Source organism: Guyanagaster necrorhizus (genome assembly GCF_019112545.1).
Source record: "Guyanagaster necrorhizus MCA 3950 unplaced genomic scaffold BT62scaffold_1, whole genome shotgun sequence".
Taxonomy (NCBI): Eukaryota; Fungi; Basidiomycota; class Agaricomycetes; order Agaricales; family Physalacriaceae; genus Guyanagaster; species Guyanagaster necrorhizus.
The window spans coordinates 1456089-1473093 of NW_025064880.1; the positions used below are offsets into that span (position 1 = coordinate 1456089).

At 48.4% G+C, this 17005-nt stretch overlaps 8 protein-coding genes across 8 annotated transcripts; 6 read left to right on the forward strand and 2 right to left on the reverse strand.

Moving 5' to 3' along the window:
* Positions 1–916: 916 nt before the first annotated feature.
* Positions 917–3056, forward strand: BT62DRAFT_1016483 (histone deacetylase; the record flags this gene model as incomplete). Its single annotated transcript, XM_043178234.1, has 11 exons — positions 917–950; positions 1012–1076; positions 1135–1182; positions 1231–1348; positions 1395–1472; positions 1521–1555; positions 1612–1756; positions 1862–2049; positions 2104–2471; positions 2521–2672; positions 2720–3056. 11 exons carry the CDS (start codon positions 917–919, stop codon positions 2953–2955), a joined length of 1467 nt encoding a protein of 488 aa, XP_043046402.1. The 3' UTR covers positions 2956–3056.
* Positions 3057–3176: 120 nt separating this feature from the next.
* On the forward strand, positions 3177–4426 carry BT62DRAFT_915275 (RNA 3'-terminal phosphate cyclase; the record flags this gene model as incomplete). The annotated part of the gene is made up of 4 exons (XM_043183926.1): positions 3177–3333; positions 3381–4114; positions 4165–4256; positions 4306–4426. 4 exons carry the CDS (start codon positions 3177–3179, stop codon positions 4424–4426), a joined length of 1104 nt encoding a protein of 367 aa, XP_043046403.1.
* Positions 4310–5972, reverse strand: BT62DRAFT_959010 (Lem3/Cdc50; the record flags this gene model as incomplete). Its single annotated transcript, XM_043188484.1, has 5 exons — positions 4310–4579; positions 4631–4793; positions 4844–5188; positions 5240–5812; positions 5873–5972. The coding sequence occupies 5 exons, from the start codon at positions 5970–5972 to the stop codon at positions 4537–4539; spliced, it is 1224 nt and encodes a 407-aa protein (XP_043046404.1). The 3' UTR covers positions 4310–4536.
* Positions 5973–6178: 206 nt separating this feature from the next.
* BT62DRAFT_925445 (uncharacterized protein) lies at positions 6179–8222 on the forward strand. Its single transcript, XM_043184816.1, has 8 exons — positions 6179–6353; positions 6404–6662; positions 6716–6866; positions 6919–7415; positions 7478–7617; positions 7684–7839; positions 7888–7970; positions 8026–8222. The coding sequence occupies exons 1-8, from the start codon at positions 6198–6200 to the stop codon at positions 8129–8131; spliced, it is 1548 nt and encodes a 515-aa protein (XP_043046405.1). The 5' UTR covers positions 6179–6197; the 3' UTR covers positions 8132–8222.
* A 32-nt stretch (positions 8223–8254) lies between these two features.
* Positions 8255–10080, forward strand: BT62DRAFT_34264 (kinase-like protein). The gene is made up of 5 exons (XM_043180569.1): positions 8255–8894; positions 8953–9090; positions 9150–9268; positions 9326–9497; positions 9548–10080. The coding sequence occupies exons 1-5, from the start codon at positions 8378–8380 to the stop codon at positions 9745–9747; spliced, it is 1146 nt and encodes a 381-aa protein (XP_043046406.1). The 5' UTR covers positions 8255–8377; the 3' UTR covers positions 9748–10080.
* A 1-nt stretch (position 10081) lies between these two features.
* On the forward strand, positions 10082–13468 carry BT62DRAFT_34507 (uncharacterized protein). Its single transcript, XM_043180577.1, has 6 exons — positions 10082–10335; positions 10390–10692; positions 10744–12245; positions 12296–12410; positions 12458–13017; positions 13074–13468. The coding sequence occupies exons 1-6, from the start codon at positions 10182–10184 to the stop codon at positions 13227–13229; spliced, it is 2790 nt and encodes a 929-aa protein (XP_043046407.1). The 5' UTR covers positions 10082–10181; the 3' UTR covers positions 13230–13468.
* Positions 13196–15181, forward strand: BT62DRAFT_34330 (tRNA isopentenyltransferase). Its single transcript, XM_043180573.1, has 8 exons — positions 13196–13621; positions 13671–14080; positions 14136–14220; positions 14276–14387; positions 14439–14639; positions 14692–14748; positions 14802–14889; positions 14941–15181. Exons 1-8 carry the CDS (start codon positions 13346–13348, stop codon positions 15158–15160), a joined length of 1449 nt encoding a protein of 482 aa, XP_043046408.1. The 5' UTR covers positions 13196–13345; the 3' UTR covers positions 15161–15181.
* Positions 15133–16987, reverse strand: BT62DRAFT_925450 (FAS1 domain-containing protein). Its single transcript, XM_043184817.1, has 6 exons — positions 16741–16987; positions 16618–16689; positions 16140–16564; positions 15997–16085; positions 15703–15943; positions 15133–15647 (listed from the first exon to the last, which is right to left on the reverse strand). Exons 1-6 carry the CDS (start codon positions 16947–16949, stop codon positions 15202–15204), a joined length of 1482 nt encoding a protein of 493 aa, XP_043046409.1. The 5' UTR covers positions 16950–16987; the 3' UTR covers positions 15133–15201.
* Positions 16988–17005: the final 18 nt, after the last annotated feature.

Genomic DNA, 17005 nt, shown 5'->3' on the forward strand with positions numbered 1-17005 from the left:
TGCTATGAAATACCACCCGCAAATAGCCTCCCTGCTCCTGCACACATGTGTGAGTTCGTTTGCTTCTGTTCCGGCACCGTCAGGTATCAGATGATCAAGGCTGCAGAAAGATACACGCTGAAGGCACTGTCAGCGCCATGAAGAGTGAACACACTGAATTGCCTGTGGCGATGGATACAGTCAAGCCCCAGATTTTCAAAAGCGACCCAGTGGATCCCCTAGAGAATCACGAGCTGTTCTCGGTGACTGCGTGTCACAGGTGGAACGAATGGAAGCACGTTTCTCAGTAGCAAGGCGACATCGAAGTTGAAGGGATTCCTTGATTGATCATTTTCATAAACCCAAAGTCAGATGGTGTATATTTGCGTCGAAGGAGAACATACAGGGGCCTGCCCAAATGTCATCTGATGCAGTTCTGTACATGTTCCACCACAGAATGCACATGTCTTGCAGGTAGAGAAGACGTAGGCAATGGAAAGTGTTATGATTTACTGTCCGTAAAATAGACCAGAGTCTTGCCAAGTTAAGCTGCGGAAGAGAAAGGAATATAATGTAAACTGAAAGAGAGATACAAGAAATCATTGATTTCTTGGGTTTTGGGAGAGAACACGGCTTCGATATGCGAACTAGTCGGAGGGAAGGACTGACAGTGAAAAGATATACCGGGGGGAAAGGATGATGGAAGCCCTGACTTCAGTTGCGTAGTGGTAGAGGCTGACTCGGAATCTCAGGTGTTCAGGATACCAGACAGTTGAGAAAAGTAGCTGCCCAACCGCAGAAGGGAATACTCAAATAGAGGTACACAACCACAATCGTTATCTATTTCGGCAAATGCCTAGAATCTTATCTTATCAAAGACCTTGACCCAAAGTATGGGCACAAATGACACAATACAGGCCTTCCTTTTACCGTCACCATGTCGCGTCGCAGAGTCGCATATTACTTCGACAGTACGTCGCCCTCCCCGCCCACTTCTCGACCAGGTCCCTAATAAATTCTTCTGGCGTCCAGGTGATGTAGGAGCATATACCTACGGGTATGGTCACTCGATGAAGCCACATAGAATCCAAATGACCGTGCGTGGAGACGTCCTTGCTCCTCTGGACATTGCTGACGACGCTGTCATTATAATAGCACGAGCTGGTAACCAGTTACGGAATGCTGGAGAAGATGCATGTTTTGGTGTGTTGGTTCACCTTGCTCCCCGTTCGTAAGCCTCACCGGTCACAGAAACCCCCACGCTGCTCACCACAAGAAATGACCGCCTTCCACACCGACGAATACATCCACTTTCTCAGCAGAGCTACTCCAGAAATAACCCACGAGATGAACTCGCAAATTACTCAGTGTACGCCATCCCCTACGCGTTCGACATGTCTTCTCATATCTTCCAGTCCTTGGATACCCCGATGATAATCCTCCCTTTGAAGGCGTCTTCGAATTTTGTTCTATATCTGCCGGTGGTTCAATAGGTTTGACAGCGTCCTCGTTTGTAGTTAGGCGAGACTGACAGACTGTAGCCGCGGCACGCAATATTGTCTCCGGAGCATCCGACGTGAGATTGTATCTCTATCTTCTCATACCCATAATCTGAATGCGTCTTGGAATTAGATTTGCGTCAACTGGGCAGGCGGCCTTCATCATGCCAAAAAAGCAGAAGCTTCCGGTTTCTGCTACGTGAATGACATTGTCCTTTGCATTCTAGAGCTCCTGCGCAGCTACTCAAGAGTCACTTACTTTGATATTGACTGTCATCGTAGGTTTCTCTCCATGTACTCTTCCTCACTCTCATACTAACGTTGGAAATAGATGTTGAGTTCCTCCTTGACACTTTATACTTGACCTCATATCTATCAGGGAGATGGTGTCGAGGAGGCTTTTCTGTCTACCGAGCGCGTCTTGACGTGCAGTTTTCATAAATCTGGCGCATTTTTCCCTGGGACAGGACTGCGTTCGGACCAGGGCAAGGGTAAAGGGAAAGGTTATGCAGTCAACGTGCCTTTACACACTGGTCTCACAGACGAGTCTTTTAAGAGCATATTCGAACCGGTGTGTTGCATTATACTGTATTGCCTCATCGAATGCCAACTCTGTTCTCTGAAGGTCGCTTCAAAAATTCTAGAGATATTTCAACCTGCCGTGGTTGTACTACAATGCGGTGCCGATTCGCTCTCTGGCGACAGATTAGGTTGCTTCAACATTTCAATGGAGGGACACGCGAACTGTGTCAAGTTCTTCCGGGATAAAAACATCCCCCTTATTCTACTAGGCGGAGGAGGATACACTATCAAAAATGTCGCGCGGACATGGACGTACGAGACGGCGTGTGCTTTAGGTATTGAGGATACCCTTGGAGATTTTCTTCCTTGGCACAATCACTTTGAATGCTTTGGCCCACGTTATCGTTTAGAGGTGGCTACTCACAACGCAGATGACGAGAACCTGAAGGACAACTATCTTGATCAACTCAGGTGCGCAAGTCCAGACCTATATTGTGTTTATCCTTTCATCATATTGCAGGGCGAATGTTCTAGAACAGATATCTAGACTCTCTTGCGCACCATCAGTGGGACTTCATGACGTACCTCGAGAGGATATTGGAACACATCTGGGGATCGTATTTGACGACGATGATATGGATATACAGGACGATCTAGATAGGCAACTTTATGGTGTGTCATTCGTTTGCATTGCGCTTTCCGATCTAACTTGTGCATAGAACACGCTAGAGACGTGTACAACCAAATCGCAACATCGGGCTCGGAAGAGGAAGACTCTGATGGTGCGTCGACATCGTACTCTCGCGTCTCGTCGCAGTGTGGGGTACCTCGTCATCAGCGCATGAGCATTGTTACCAATGAATGGCATACGCTGCCTTCACATAACCTGGTTTCTTCGATTACTAAACGCCGTTTTTTTCCTGGCACTGGCATGCCATGGGCGTTGGGGGGGTAATATCATGTATATTCTTAGTTGTCATATTGGATTGGGAAAACACTTTGTACATGCATATCTACACTGACACAGAAATCTAATGGATATACATGTACCTGAGCATTTATGGCAACATCTGAATAAGAAGGTGAAAGTTATGTAACTCGAGAGTCAATATATTTCAATGACCACCATCAAGTCGCGTCCGAAATTCGAGTACCGCCGTATCTTTCCTCTTAACCATGACCGCCATCGTGATTGACGGCAGTGTCTTGGAGGGTGGCGGTCAGATTCTGCGAAACGCAATCTCACTATCGTCGTTGCTATCTAAGCCAGTGTCCATACAGAGGATACGCAACGGACGAAAGCCCCCAGGGCTGAAAAACCAACACAGAACTGGTGCGTTTCATTATATTAGTATCGATGTATCCTTTGAAAAAGTGTAGGTCTGGAATTGGCAGCAAAGATTGTGTCTGCAGAGTTGAGAGGAGCGACAAGTGGCTCTACCGAAATTGATTTTGTTCCCGGGACGCTAGGACTACCAGGACATTTTACTGCGGACTCTGTTACCGCTGGTGCAACGACTCTTATGCTTCAGATTGCTCTCCCCATGCTCTTGTTCTCTCAGCAATCAGCACCATCATCTCTCATACTCAAAGGCGGCACAAATGCATCGCATGCACCCCAAATTGACTACACCCAACATGTATTCCTGCCCTTTGTACGAAGACACTTTGGTATTGATGCTACGCTCGAAGTCAAACGTCGCGGGTACTACCCCAAGGGCGGAGGGGAAGTGCACGTTCAAGTGTCTCCAATGGTCGACAAGATCAGAGCCTTCAAACTCGTAGAACGCGGCAGTATCAAAACCATCAAAGGCATCGCCCATCTTGCCGGTTTGCCCGGTCATATCGGCAAGGGTATGGTGGAGGGGGCCAAGGGCTACTTTGCCGGCAACACGGCTCTCGACGGCGTTCCCGTTGAGATTGAAAGTAGGCGGGAGAGAAACGACAATACCGTTGGGGCAGGAAGCGGAATTGTCCTGTGGGCGGAGATTGAGGGTGGCGGTGTCGTCGGGGGCGATGCGCTGGGCAGGAAGGGGCTCGATGCACAGGGTGTGGGTCGCCTGGCTGCCGAGTCTCTGACACATGGTTTGTCTGCAGGAGGTTGCATCGATGAGGTCGGTCGTCGTTTCAGGCCTTTTTTATCCGTTAATCTGACCGTTACTAGTGGCTACAAGACCAGATCATTATTTTCATGGCCTTAGCAGAAGGAACATCTGAGGTCAAGTGCGGCAAAGGAGAGCTCGAATTGCACACAAGGTAAGTTACCTTGAAGTAGACAAGTATTATACAAACTCACTTCTCTTAGGACTGCAATATGGGTCGCTCAACAATTAACAGATGCCAAGTTCGAAGTAGAAATAGACTTGTCAGGATGTACAGTAATTCGGTGCCAAGGCATTGGCTTCTCCTTGCAAGGAAATAAATAGATGAATTAAGTTCTGTGTAGTGACTTCCTCGCAGAAACTAGGGATAGATCCAACATTGTATACGGTACATGTGACAGAATTTACGGAGATAAGCTGATGTCTGTCGCAGTCTATGTGCGATTCCATGAAAGCAGTGTCATGTCACCAAGCCGTCTATTATAGAGGATAAGAGAAAGGTTTGGAGATGATGAATCTATGCCATACCTAGGTTTAATAAGGTGTCGTGCAGTTCCTACAACTGCCAACGAAACGAATAGTGTTGCTGCTGCAACGTATGCCCAGCCCAAAAAGGGATTCTTCCCACCTATCCACGAGACCGTAGTGATAACAACAGATTTCGTGCCCTTGTACGGCAAAACCGGGAAGTCTGTAGCGATGTGAGTTTCATACCACGGGTGACCAGCCGGACAGACGCACTTAATCCGATAACCATCTGGTAAGTTCCAGCAAACATCGTATCAGCATCGTTCCGCCCGTAGAGCTTCGTGAATGTAGGAAGACCTGCTGTTCGCATCCAGTTTTGGAAGTGCAAATCCTCTTTGAGATTTGGTAGGTTCGTGTCGTTGTAGCCGTTTGGATAGCGTTTCATCCAGTTGGGTGGCGGGACGATCTCATCTACAGAGGAGTAGCCACTAGAGCTGATGGGACTCGTAACGTATTTCTTGGCTTCTCCTGACCAAGCAATATCATTGGAGGAGAATTCGTAGACTGTTGCCTCGGTATCATTTGGGGAGTTGAGTAGTACGGGGGAAGAAAATGTATCTGCATCTATGCTTTAGACTGGACTAAGTATTGTTGAAGATCCCTACGCACCGTTGAAGATAGAATTTGCAATCAATCCACACGGGTAGATAGCTTTCCCATCCCGCGTTCCCAGTGGCTTGCAGTCACTACTATCCAGACTACTCGGCGACACATAAGTACCCTTCAGCTGGTCAGAGTTCAGACTCTTGACATAGCGCCGATGATTTTGATAGAAATTTGTGAGCTTGTAGTACATGAATACAGACGGTTCCAAGTTTCTGGGAACCGAAAACCGGAGAACACACTGGAGCTCCTGAGAGACGTCCGTCACGCTCGAATTTCCGGTATTGTTAAGCAATGCCATCTGAGGTTTGGATACTGATACCCCACTGTCAGACGAGCGGAGTCGATAGGAATAGTTGGGGACATCGGAAAAAGTGTATGACCCATTCTGCGTGGATGCCTCGAGATTCTCACATTGTGAATAGTCGAACGTTATCTCAGAGACGAGCGACGACCCCCAGATCAGGAGACCACCGATGGGTCCGAAAAGCAAGCCAATGATGAAGAATGTAGGCAGAACAGTCTTGGGCGTCAAAATGGGCTGCCATGCCTTGAGCCGCTGCTGCTTGAATGCAGTATCTATTGTCGCCGTCGTCGTCGGTCAGTACCAAGCTGCGCAGAATGAAATGCGACACGTACTGGCTGGTCTCCTCCAGCCTCCCTTCTCCTTCTTATTCTCAGAGTTGCTGCCATCGTCACCAGAGTCTTCTCGGCGTGGCTTGCGATTGAAGAGACCCATTTTCGTGGGGGTCCTGGTGGAAATGTGTGAGACTGCACAAATTCAGGACTGAGGTAACGAGCGGCCGGTGCACATCAGCGCAATTTAGTCAGCCTCCGTTGGGTAGGGAATACGTCATATCTCAGAGTCAGAATCCGGATGAAACTCCGGCACGAATTAGCCATTATTTCCATACTTGGCAGTTCCGCTCAAGTTTCAAACGCTGGTTTCTCCTCCTCCATCATCATGGTCTCTTCCTTACCTTTTGACACGATGGAAAACCCTACCGATGCGCTCCATGACCTCTACAGCGACCTTAAGGATATCAGTCTCGATGCATTTCCAAGTCGCGTAACCACCCATTTCACTTCGATTTTCGCAGCGTCCGACGCGTTCGAAACGGTAATTGGTCTTGCGAATCAGCTTGCCACTGCATTGATATGCAATGTCAGATTCCTTCTTTGAGTACTCGAAGGCCTCCAGAACAGCACCAACACAGAGCCCTTGTACGATTTCGGGCCATGATTCAGGACACATCGATATCGCCAGAAGTATACTTGGCAAGACTGCCCGGTGGGAGACTTGGTGGATGGGGTCTCGTCGACGAGACAGCCCCAGCTGATCCTAACTTTGACTATTCAAACTTGAGAGAATGTTCTATCCTTTGGGCAGTGAGCATCCCCGGAGAATGGTCGACTGGGGACCCTGAAGGTACGTCGCGTTTCGTGTCGCGTGACACGCGCCAGATATGATCTTGTCTGCAGGATATCCGGAACACCAGCCAACGCAATCACACAAATTCCCTTTGCATGGGGTCTCACATATTGGTGTCAAAATTAAGATATACGATGGTCAGGCAGATTCATTCAAGCCGACAGACATTGTCACCTTCGTGGGCATTTTGTCATCTGAATCGTACGCTCGTGTTGCGGCGTTCATCCTTCACTTCTAATGACTTTCTCTACAGGCTTCACACTGACTTGGACGGCAGCACCTCTACTTTGGTGCCCACTCTCCACGTTTTGTTTTCTCGACCCGTTTCTTCGACTGTAATACCACACAACGTGGCGTCTAATCTTGATGCTGACTTGCGTTCCGAGCTAATAGACTGGATTGCGCACGAAGGACTTGCTGGCGATCGCGAGGCCGCAGAGTGGGTCCTCTTGTGCTGCTTAGCTCGCGTGCAGTCTAGAACACCACCAATCTTTCCACCATGTCTGGGTCTTTCCCGATTTCCTTCACCGACTGATCCGACATTGTGGACCCCGGCTATCTCAGATATTCTATCTCAGTTATTCTTATCAGTCTCCAGCATACCTCTTTCTTTATCTACAGTCAATGCCACACCTTTCATCCCCGAGTCAAAAGATGAGGATCTGCACAGCGGCTGGCTGCAGCTTCCCAAGGGTAGTATTTGTGTGGTCACAGAAGCCGGCATTCAGGAAGGCAATATCGTTGAGCGTGGTGTGTTTCAACCTCGTCTAGTTAGTTTTATCAAGACTCACGCGATTTTTTGTTGAACCCAGGCCTGCTAAACTTACGTGCTATGCAAGAGATGATGACATCGCAAATTCTTGAATATGTTTTTCCTTTTAGTTCATTTTCGTTTGAAACAGACGTCGTCTTTCTTGTTTTGTGTGAGGGAAGCAAGAGTGCCTTTTTCCAGGTACATTACCCTTAGCCTATAATGGCTGACCGAGAGCTCACATAGACCTGTTTTCCACATGGTTAGACCCTTGTTCAGCTTCCTTTAAAGCCTGTGATGGAGACAAATAGGCTATACAAGAGTCCAGGCAAAATTCAGCTGCCCCCAAAACTTGATATGTTCCGGCAACTGGTTGCCAAGGCTAGAGTTGGAAGTGTTTCGATTGGGGATCAGACTGCCACGGTCAGTCCTTAATTGCGGACTGGCTTATGTGGTCTTGACGGTTCACAGCGAATTCAAGAAGATTTCGTGAATGGGCGAAGAGGAGGAAACATGACTGCTGATGATCTAATTCAGCGTATGTCCATCGCAAGGTGCAACCTGTACATCAAGATCACACTTAACTCTTGTCTGATCATCTCTAACTAGGCTTCTGGCGCTTTCTTACGACAAGTCTGAGGTCGATGAGGAAATGTGGGAGAAAGCCAAGAGCCTGGAGAGATCGAGAAGACAGAGAATCGACGGCCACATTTAAGTGTAAGATTATACTCGGATTTCTCATCTATCAACCAGCTTATACTCTCACTTGCGTAACGAACTGTTTCCTCGAAGTAGTACCGCGTGATGAATTTCCAAGTTGATCGAGTTCGGTCCGACATATCCGAGAATCTTCATGCAAAATTGTTGACATTGACAACATCACCTGTTTCGTACCCTTTTGTACCTCTATGATATAGGCGCGTGTTGGTTAACCCTTCTCTCCTTCGCCCATCCCTTCGACATGTTTTTTCGCAAACTGTCCAGAGCAATCAGTTTCAAACCCAAAGTTTCCACTCGAGCCGGCCGTAGTGCGAGGCCATGTCATCTAAAGGTTGCCGTAGGGCAGTTGTTCGAGGGCAGATACACCATAATGGGCAAGCTGGGACAGGGAAGTTATGCGACAGTTTGGCTAGCGCGGGACGACGCCGCCAAAACAGAGTCCACGAAACAGGTCGCGATAAAAATCCTCACCGCAGAATGCACTACAGGACCAGAATCGCTGGACGAGCTGGGAAGTTTCTTGTCCGCTCGCTCCCACGGCACTTCTGGTGATGGAAACGAACGTGTCGTCAAACTCTTGGGTTACTTCCACTATCGCGGGCACGCTTGCTTAGTCTTGGAACTGCTAGGGGAGAGTGTCGATGATATTAGGGGAATAATAGGGTCGCGGCGCCTGCCTGCACAGGTTGTGAAGAAGCTCTGCAGAGATATGCTGCTCGCACTAGAATACCTTCATAGCTCTGGGGTTATACACACAGGCAAGTATTTAGTATTCGGTTAATCCCCGGCTCTTAGGAGATCTCATCTTGTTATCAGATATCCACCCTTCCAATATTCTACTCGCAAGACCACTTTCACGACCAACTCCACCCAAGGACGAACTGGAAAAGGTCCTCATCGAACGTGCTTCTCACGTAGCAGAGCCCATGTTCAAGCTAGCCGACCTTGGGCACGGTGCGCTGTCTTTCATTCTTACTGTGATGAAATTCTTTTGGTATTCACGATATTGACAGCCGTGCCTACTGAGACCGTCCACCATGGTTTGATCCAACCGACTGAGTTACGGGCTCCGGAGGTCATTATTGGAGCCTCATGGGACGAGAAGGTGGACATATGGAATATGGGATGTTTAGTGCGTTCTCGATCCATCAACTCTATAGAAAGCCGGTAGCAACGGACCATGAAACAGGCCTACGAATTCGTTACCGGCGGACGCCTATTCAACCCTGATTACCAGACCGAGGAGCGAGGTATCGAACCGGCGGAGACGCATCTAGTGCAGATCATTGAACAGATCGGGGACTTTGACGACGACCTTTTAAGACGCGGCATTTATGGAGAGAAGTATTTTGATTTTGCGGGTGAGTTGTTGTTCCTTGATCTGCTGGTCGGCACTTGACCCTGGAAACAGGCGACTTGAGGTGCAGCGTGTCGCTGTGCCGGACCACAATGGAGGAGATCATGGTCAGGGTGCAGAAAAAGTTGGGTGTCATGGATCTGGCAGAGCTCACAGTATTTTGTGATTTTCTGCGGACGATGCTGAGGATCAGACCTGAGGAGAGGTGGCCACCATCATTGATTCTCGAGCATCACTGGCTTGAAGTAGACTGATTTGGTACGCCAACTGGGCATAAGACCCATTATACTCTTCCCGTTGTACGAGAAAGGGTTTTATGAGCTTCATTTTTAGCGGTATGATTCATACGGTCATCTGCTTATGCCAATGCGCAAGCTTTGTGTCGCTCTAGACTTTCCGAGATCATTCCCTCCCTGTGTTTTGGCTGTCTGTCACGAAGACCATCATCCCCCGAAACGTGAACCGTTGTGTTGTTAAGTATCGGGCAACAATATATGATGCACTCGATAAGTACAGTGGTGGTACTGGTTGAGTCCAACCAAGTCAAACCTATGGGGGGTCAAGTCGTGAGAGTATCCGTGCCGGACATTTTCTATATCAGGATTCAGCCTTTCCTCCTCGGTGCCGCTATATCGAGCTGTATCCATCCACCATCGTATCTTGTGGAGAAGAATTCCTGCCCCGAAATATGCAACGAGGAAACAATGGCGCCAGAAGGGCTCGAGGCCAAGCATCGCCGCTTAATCGTGGCAGAGGAGGTCGTGGCAGAGGAGGTCGTGGCCGCGGTCATGGCAGAGGCGAATTTCATCCTGCAGCAGAAACAGATTTTGTTGTACAGATGTGTACGTTTCTTTCACACAATTTATTTTGTCAATATCTAAACTGCAGGAGATCAGATGGCGAGAACACTATACCAGCGGGTTATCATACGCCTCGAGGACAAGCACGGAGAGGCATAGGGTCACCTCCTGCAAACTACGATTCTTACTTTGCGCCTTCATCAGGGTACTCTTCTCCCAGAGGGAGGGGGGGACGAGGCCGTGGCAAGAAAAATCGTGGAGGCAGTGACGGGCCGTTGTCCAAACTACTGTATGAAGATAGGCCATACCTGAGGCCAATTAAATTTGTTCCTTCTGTGAATGCCCGCGTTCTATTCCAGGAGCAAGAGGAAATACTCAAACCAATTGTCGAAGATGTCGGTACGTGTTCAATATTTAGGCACCCAAAATACACCCTAACATTACTTTAAGGTGATGAGGAGAAAAGCCATGTCCCAACAGCGGAGCGTGTCGCACGTATTTTCAGTGGCGTATCCAAGCCGCCTGCATGTATAGATGACTCGGGTGGTGATGAAGATGAAGGTCTGGAGGAGATAGATTTTAACGATCTAGCCGCTTTCCAGCAAAAAGTTGACATGGAAGCTGGATCGACAACCCAACTTAACCGCACGGAACAGGTCGATGGTGAAGAGAAATTTACTGGCGTTTTCTTTGACACGGCAACATTGAAGGAAGTCGCCACTTCCATCACTGAACTCTCAGCCTCTCAGGACGACGTGACGAAAGATAATACCGCTGAATCTGCACCCCCGAGTGACAGCGCACCTGTCAGCGTGACCAGCTCAATTGCTGTTCACATAGCAACAGAGACTGTGGTCATAGAGGAGGCATCCTTGCCCACAGAAGAATTGAGCTCAGAAAGTCGGCCAGCGTCAGCGGGATCGGCAAGTATCCCAACTAAGGTGCGGTCGTGTTCTACTCCAATGGATGAAGATATCATTTTCCTCTCTACTGCCTTAACGGAAAAGGCGACCGCGTCACCCCCGATACAGATGTCGGACGATAGGGAACCCGCAAAAGAGCAAGATGAGCTATCATTATTTTTTGTCGATACTACACCGGCACCTATTGTGGCATCAACCTCCACCTCTTTACATATCCCTCTAAGTGCTGCACCCGAGGAGAAAGACGACGACGATGAGATTGTGTACGAAGCGCCTCTCCCTCGTTCAGGAGTAGCCACACCTGTCTCGTCCAAGCCACCCACCTCTACTTTTCCTCCATTGTCGTTCTCGTACCTGCCCTCCCCCCAGAAGCTCGCGAGACGTCCCCATCCTGCTCACAGTAAAACGAAGAGCCAGCTAAGGGAACGCCGGCAAGCAGCGTGGGTGCGCAAACGCAGGGGAAGCGGGTCTCTTGTAGCTCTTGGTGCTAATGTGGCTGAGGCCCAGCCGTATGGAGGTAAAGATCCAAGGCAAGATGAAAGGCGAAGGGGAGATTCTGACGTCGATTGGGGAGATGATACTGACGACGAAATAGACAAAGTTGTGATCGGTGTCGATGGAATGGACCTTGACCCAGAGCTAGAGTTGGATGTAGAGGCAATGAAGCGGTTCGCAAGCGGGCTGGATGGAAACTTTAAGACGATGGATGATATTGATGACGAGGAAAGAATGAAGAAGGAAGACGAAGAAGATGAGGATGATGAAAGCGAAGATGACGACGATGAAGATGAAGACAGTGTCCGCCGGGCTATTGAGGGAGAGGAAACTATGATGCTGGGGGATAGTGACGCCGAAGACGAGGATCTTAGCCCTGACTCCAGTTTCCAGAAGCGATTGCAATGGCTGCGTGAAGGTTTTAGAAGTGGAAAGACTGAGAATAATCGTCAGGTCGACGGGGATGACGGTTCAAGCGACGGTGAGGATAAAACGTGGGCGGAAAAGGATGACGATTTCATCGCGCATATAAACGTGAGTTTCGTGCCTTTTACAATCGTTTCCGACGTCTGATCCTTTTGCAGGACAAACTCGACGAGAATGAGTCAACTCTCACGGGAAGAGACCGTCAGAAGAAGAAGCAAGTCTTTAACGCCATCCACAACGGTAGCTTTGACGATCTTGGGTGGATGCCAGCTAGTATGTATATCTACTTTGGTTGTTATACTGTTAACCAGTCTCTCTAGAACGGAAAAGAGATAAATGTAGAGACCTTCCGCCAGAGCTCCGGGACCAGTGGGAAAAGGATCGGCAAAAGAAAGCCGAGTATAAACGTGAACGGGAACAAGCGCGCCTTATCCAGGCTGCAGACCCCGTGGCCGCTAAGAAAGGCGGAAAGAAGGGTCGAAAAGCCATGCTAGCGGCTGCGAGATTGGATCCTACCATCATTGCTATTCCTAATCGCATAATCGACATGACGACTCTCGTGCAGCAGATACGACAATTTATCGCGAACATAGACGGTCCTCAGTCAATGAGTCTACCACCAACGAATAAAGGGACCAGAAAGAACGTTCATAAATTGGCACTGGCTTTCAATTTGAAGAGCTTCAGTAAAGGAAAAGGGGACGCGAGGTATACGACAATGACAAAGACGACCAAAACGGGTGTCTGCGTCGATGAAGCCGAGATTGCGAGGATAACAAGGAGGGGAGGTGATTTCGGGGACGAGGAGTTTGTCAACAAGAAAGGGAAAGGAAAAGGGAAATTAGTGCCAAAGCATAAGGACGGAGACGAGGTCGGCAAGGTTTGTGAAAGTTTCGTGCTACGATAGCTCGTGCTTTCTGAATCCGTTTCTTACAGGAAGCACCAAGGATAGGAGAGTCGAACATCGGGTTTAGGATGCTGGCTTCGATGGGTTGGTCTGAGGGTGATCATATTGGTATTTCTGGTGGCTTGAAGGATCCAGTGACGGCTGTAATAAAAACCACCAAGCTGGGATTGGGTGCAAGAAAATGAGGAGAAGACGACTCGATTTATCATTCGAAGGCAGTATTTTGTGTAGATGATCCGGTAATTAGACCGGTGACCTATTTCATGACTTGCCCTCAAATATTTCGAGCAAATCAAGAGCAATGGCTCTTCGACCTCTGATTGCTATCTGCGGTACCACCGGTGTCGGTAAATCCAAGCTTGCTATTGAAATAGCGCAGCATATTGCCAAGCAAGAGGCATGGGAGGGTGCCGAAATCATAAATGCAGACGCCATGCAGGTATACGCTGGCATGGACGTGATCACGAACAAGGTTACAGAATCCGAAATGCAAGGAATTAAGCACCATCTCATGGGATTCAGGCAGCCCGGAGAGCAATATGTCGTCGGCCAATGGGTCCAAGATGCGATCAAAATAGTAAGGGATTCCGTTCTATATGGTGCATTGAGTCTAAGGTCATTCATAGATCAGTGACATACATTGTGCCAATAAAATCCCAATAGTTGTTGGGGGCACGTCATACTGGATCCAGCATTTACTTTTTCCAAACCGCCTGTCCAACGAGAAGATTACTGACAAGAAGGGGCCACAGGCTGCAGTCATGTCAGAAGAACTTGCTCGTTCTTTTAGAACTTTGCCACCAGAATTGCAGGATCTGTTCAATTCGTTTCCAAAACAACCCCCCCTCGCCAGCGTTGATCCGGAACAGTCTCTATCTCTTCATAGATTGCTATCCACTCTTGACGATCGTGTGGGAGCAAGGTGGCATTGGAAAGATACTCGTAAAGTCCACCGAAGTCTCTGTATCATCCGGGAAACCGGCCGCAAAGCCAGCGAAATGATCAGCAATCAATCTGAAAACACAGTCGTAGCTAGGTGAGCACCTTCAACTCCTTAAGAAACCAGCCAAAATGTAATACCAAATCTGTAGATATCGCGCCCTATGTCTTTGGCCATATGCCAAACCCGCCGTGTTGCATCCGCGACTAAATTCACGCGTCGATACAATGATAACAGTAAAATTGTCCCTCTCCTTGTCCTATCTTTGACTGATCTGTATTTTGTGAACAGCGCGGCCTCCTTGATGAAGTTCGGGCGCTACAGCATATCGCAATCTCTGATCGGCAAACCGTAACCGACGAATCATCCGCGGACTACACCTTGGGCATTTATCAATCGATAGGTAAGCCTGCTCTTTCCTGTCTCGTTATACTATAATGACGTCTCCTCACAGGATACAGGGAATTCCACGGCTGTATATCCTCGCCTGTTCCGAGTGACGATGCTTTCAACGTGGCTGTAGAAAACATGAAGATATCGACTCGGCAATATGCCAAACGGCAAGTATCTTGGATCCGTAACAAGTTACTCCCTGCGATAAAGGCGGCCAATGCTATTGAAGAAACGGTCTTTCCCTACCTGCTGGACGCTTCTGGTGAGGTTCACCTCTACATTGCACAAGTAACGTTTTTGTGATGTACAATCAGATGTCGAAAATGGCTGGTCTTCAAACGTTGAAGATCTCGCGATGCAGATCACTGATGGTACCGGTTTTTCCAAGTGTATAAATGACAGATACTAATCAACAAATTCCAAGATTTCCTCCGCGGAAAGCTCCACCTGGATCCTTTATCCTTGTCCGATGTCGCTCGAGAAATGCTTACCGTTGAAGAGAAAGCGACAGAGTATGTTCTGTGCATGATAACGTTATTAGCCACTCATCTGCCCATCCATAGTCCATTGTTTGTTCTAACCGCGCGTCGAAAAATGATATGTGAAGTCTGCACCGCCAACAAGAACGAACCTGTCATGGTCGAGGAAGGGCGAGAATGGGAGGTTCACACAAAGACACGAAGTCATAAAAGCTGCGATCGCAAGGCTAAAGCAACATTTCACGGATATAGGTACGGGAAGAAGATCGAACGCATCGATACCACCGAATCACAAGCTTCTTGACTTTATTATCATACACATGCTGTTCGACCTACACAAACTATTCAAACTTCCATCGCCCACTTAGGCAGCCAATCCTCCCAACCCTCCCAATCAGTTACCCTACCATTATCGTGCCCTGTCTTCCTGGGGTCCAAAAGTGTACCCATGCTATGCATAGCACCATTCAAGGCTACAATGTCAGGAACCGCAACACGCTGACCGTTGGCATACATCTTTGTAATGATATGATGAGGCCGACGTGGCCCCGGGAAGGGCAATGTCACGTTGTACTTCATGATGTTGATGGTGATCGGATGTTTAGGAAGGAGGGTAAGCGCGGTGACATTGAACGATGAAATCAACTCGCTGTATCCATTAGCGACGAAATATTCCTCTGTATCAATTATTTCTGCAAGGAATTGGTCCAACGGATCATCGTACGTCTCCTCTGTGCGGTACACTCTCGGGACGGAGTGCTTGTGATGAGAAGAAGCATTATAGATGTAGTCTGAAAGCATGAAAGTCAGCCTGGATCAGTCGGACTTCGTAGATAACCCACATACCTGTGTGAAGGCTGAGGTTTGGGATGACATGGAATCGCAACAATTTCTTGAGGGTGTGGGCACCAAAGGGAGAAAACAGGTAATACTGCAGCTGCTTCGGCAGTAATCCGAAAGCATGGTTGGAAGGAACGAAAACCGTGGCTACAGAAGTGCCCTCGATATGTCCTTTCTTGTCTCCTTTTCCATGGACCCAGCGCAAGTCCAACTCGTCAGTGAGACCAGATCGTTGCCAGGCAGATGTCTAACATGAGAATCAGAGACGCTGACAAGAAGCTCCAAGTCAAGCGCACTTACAAAGATGGAATACATTGAAGGGGCCATGTACAATTCCCGGAAGGCTGTAATAGGAGGAATAAGCGGGTGATTAACCACATGAATCAAACCTGTATAAAAATGGTTCGCTTTTAGTAGCTCAAGCAGAGTGAATTAATTCAAACCGTTCGCCGTCTTTGTGTTAGCACTGACCACCTTGCTGTAGAAATTGACAGTCGTTCTAGGAGGGATAAGAGAGCTCTCCACCCGTATACGCTGCGGCTCGTCGTGCATGGCGAAGTGCAGAGAAAGATTAGTCGGATAAGTCGATACCTCAGAGAGCTTCTGAGTGTCCACTTGGCCAGGAATGATATGATAGGACAAAATGACGCGGACAAGCATTCTGAGGAACCTTTTCCATCGTTTCTTTTCCGAGTCATCGTGGAAAGACTCAATGTTAGCTAATTCCTCATACGCATGGATGGCCGTGGACAAGTCGTACATTTCTGGTTGCGCCTGCATGACGTCACCGTCGTAGCGAAACAGACCCTGGAGTGCAGATTCCTCGGGTTTGCGCAACGCCCAGTCAGGCGTAGCGAAAAAGGTGATCCTACATTATTTGTTGTCAGTGGGTGACAGAAGGGCAGCGACCAGCACGCCGACCTTGACGAAGAATCATTCAATTGATCAATGATATCGTTGCTGAATTTGATGGCTTTAGTGAGGCGAGAGAACCTAGGGTGTGACTTAGTACGACGGTAACTTGAATCTCTGCTAAAATCATACCTTGGATCGCCTGTGATCGCCTCGTAGATGGTCTTATTTTCGGACGTTAGCGGTCCATCCCCGTCCGATACGAACTTTTGGACATGGGCCTTTGTGGACTGAAGAGGTCGCTGAAGCGACTCTGCATCAAGTCTGACAAAAGGCTCTGGAAGGGCAGACGCAAAAAGGACGCCGCTGAGGACAACGAGGGCAAGGTTTTGGAAGACCATGCTGGGGGAAGAGAGACAGAGTGAGACTGAAATCTGTGCTCAAACACTAGTCTCAC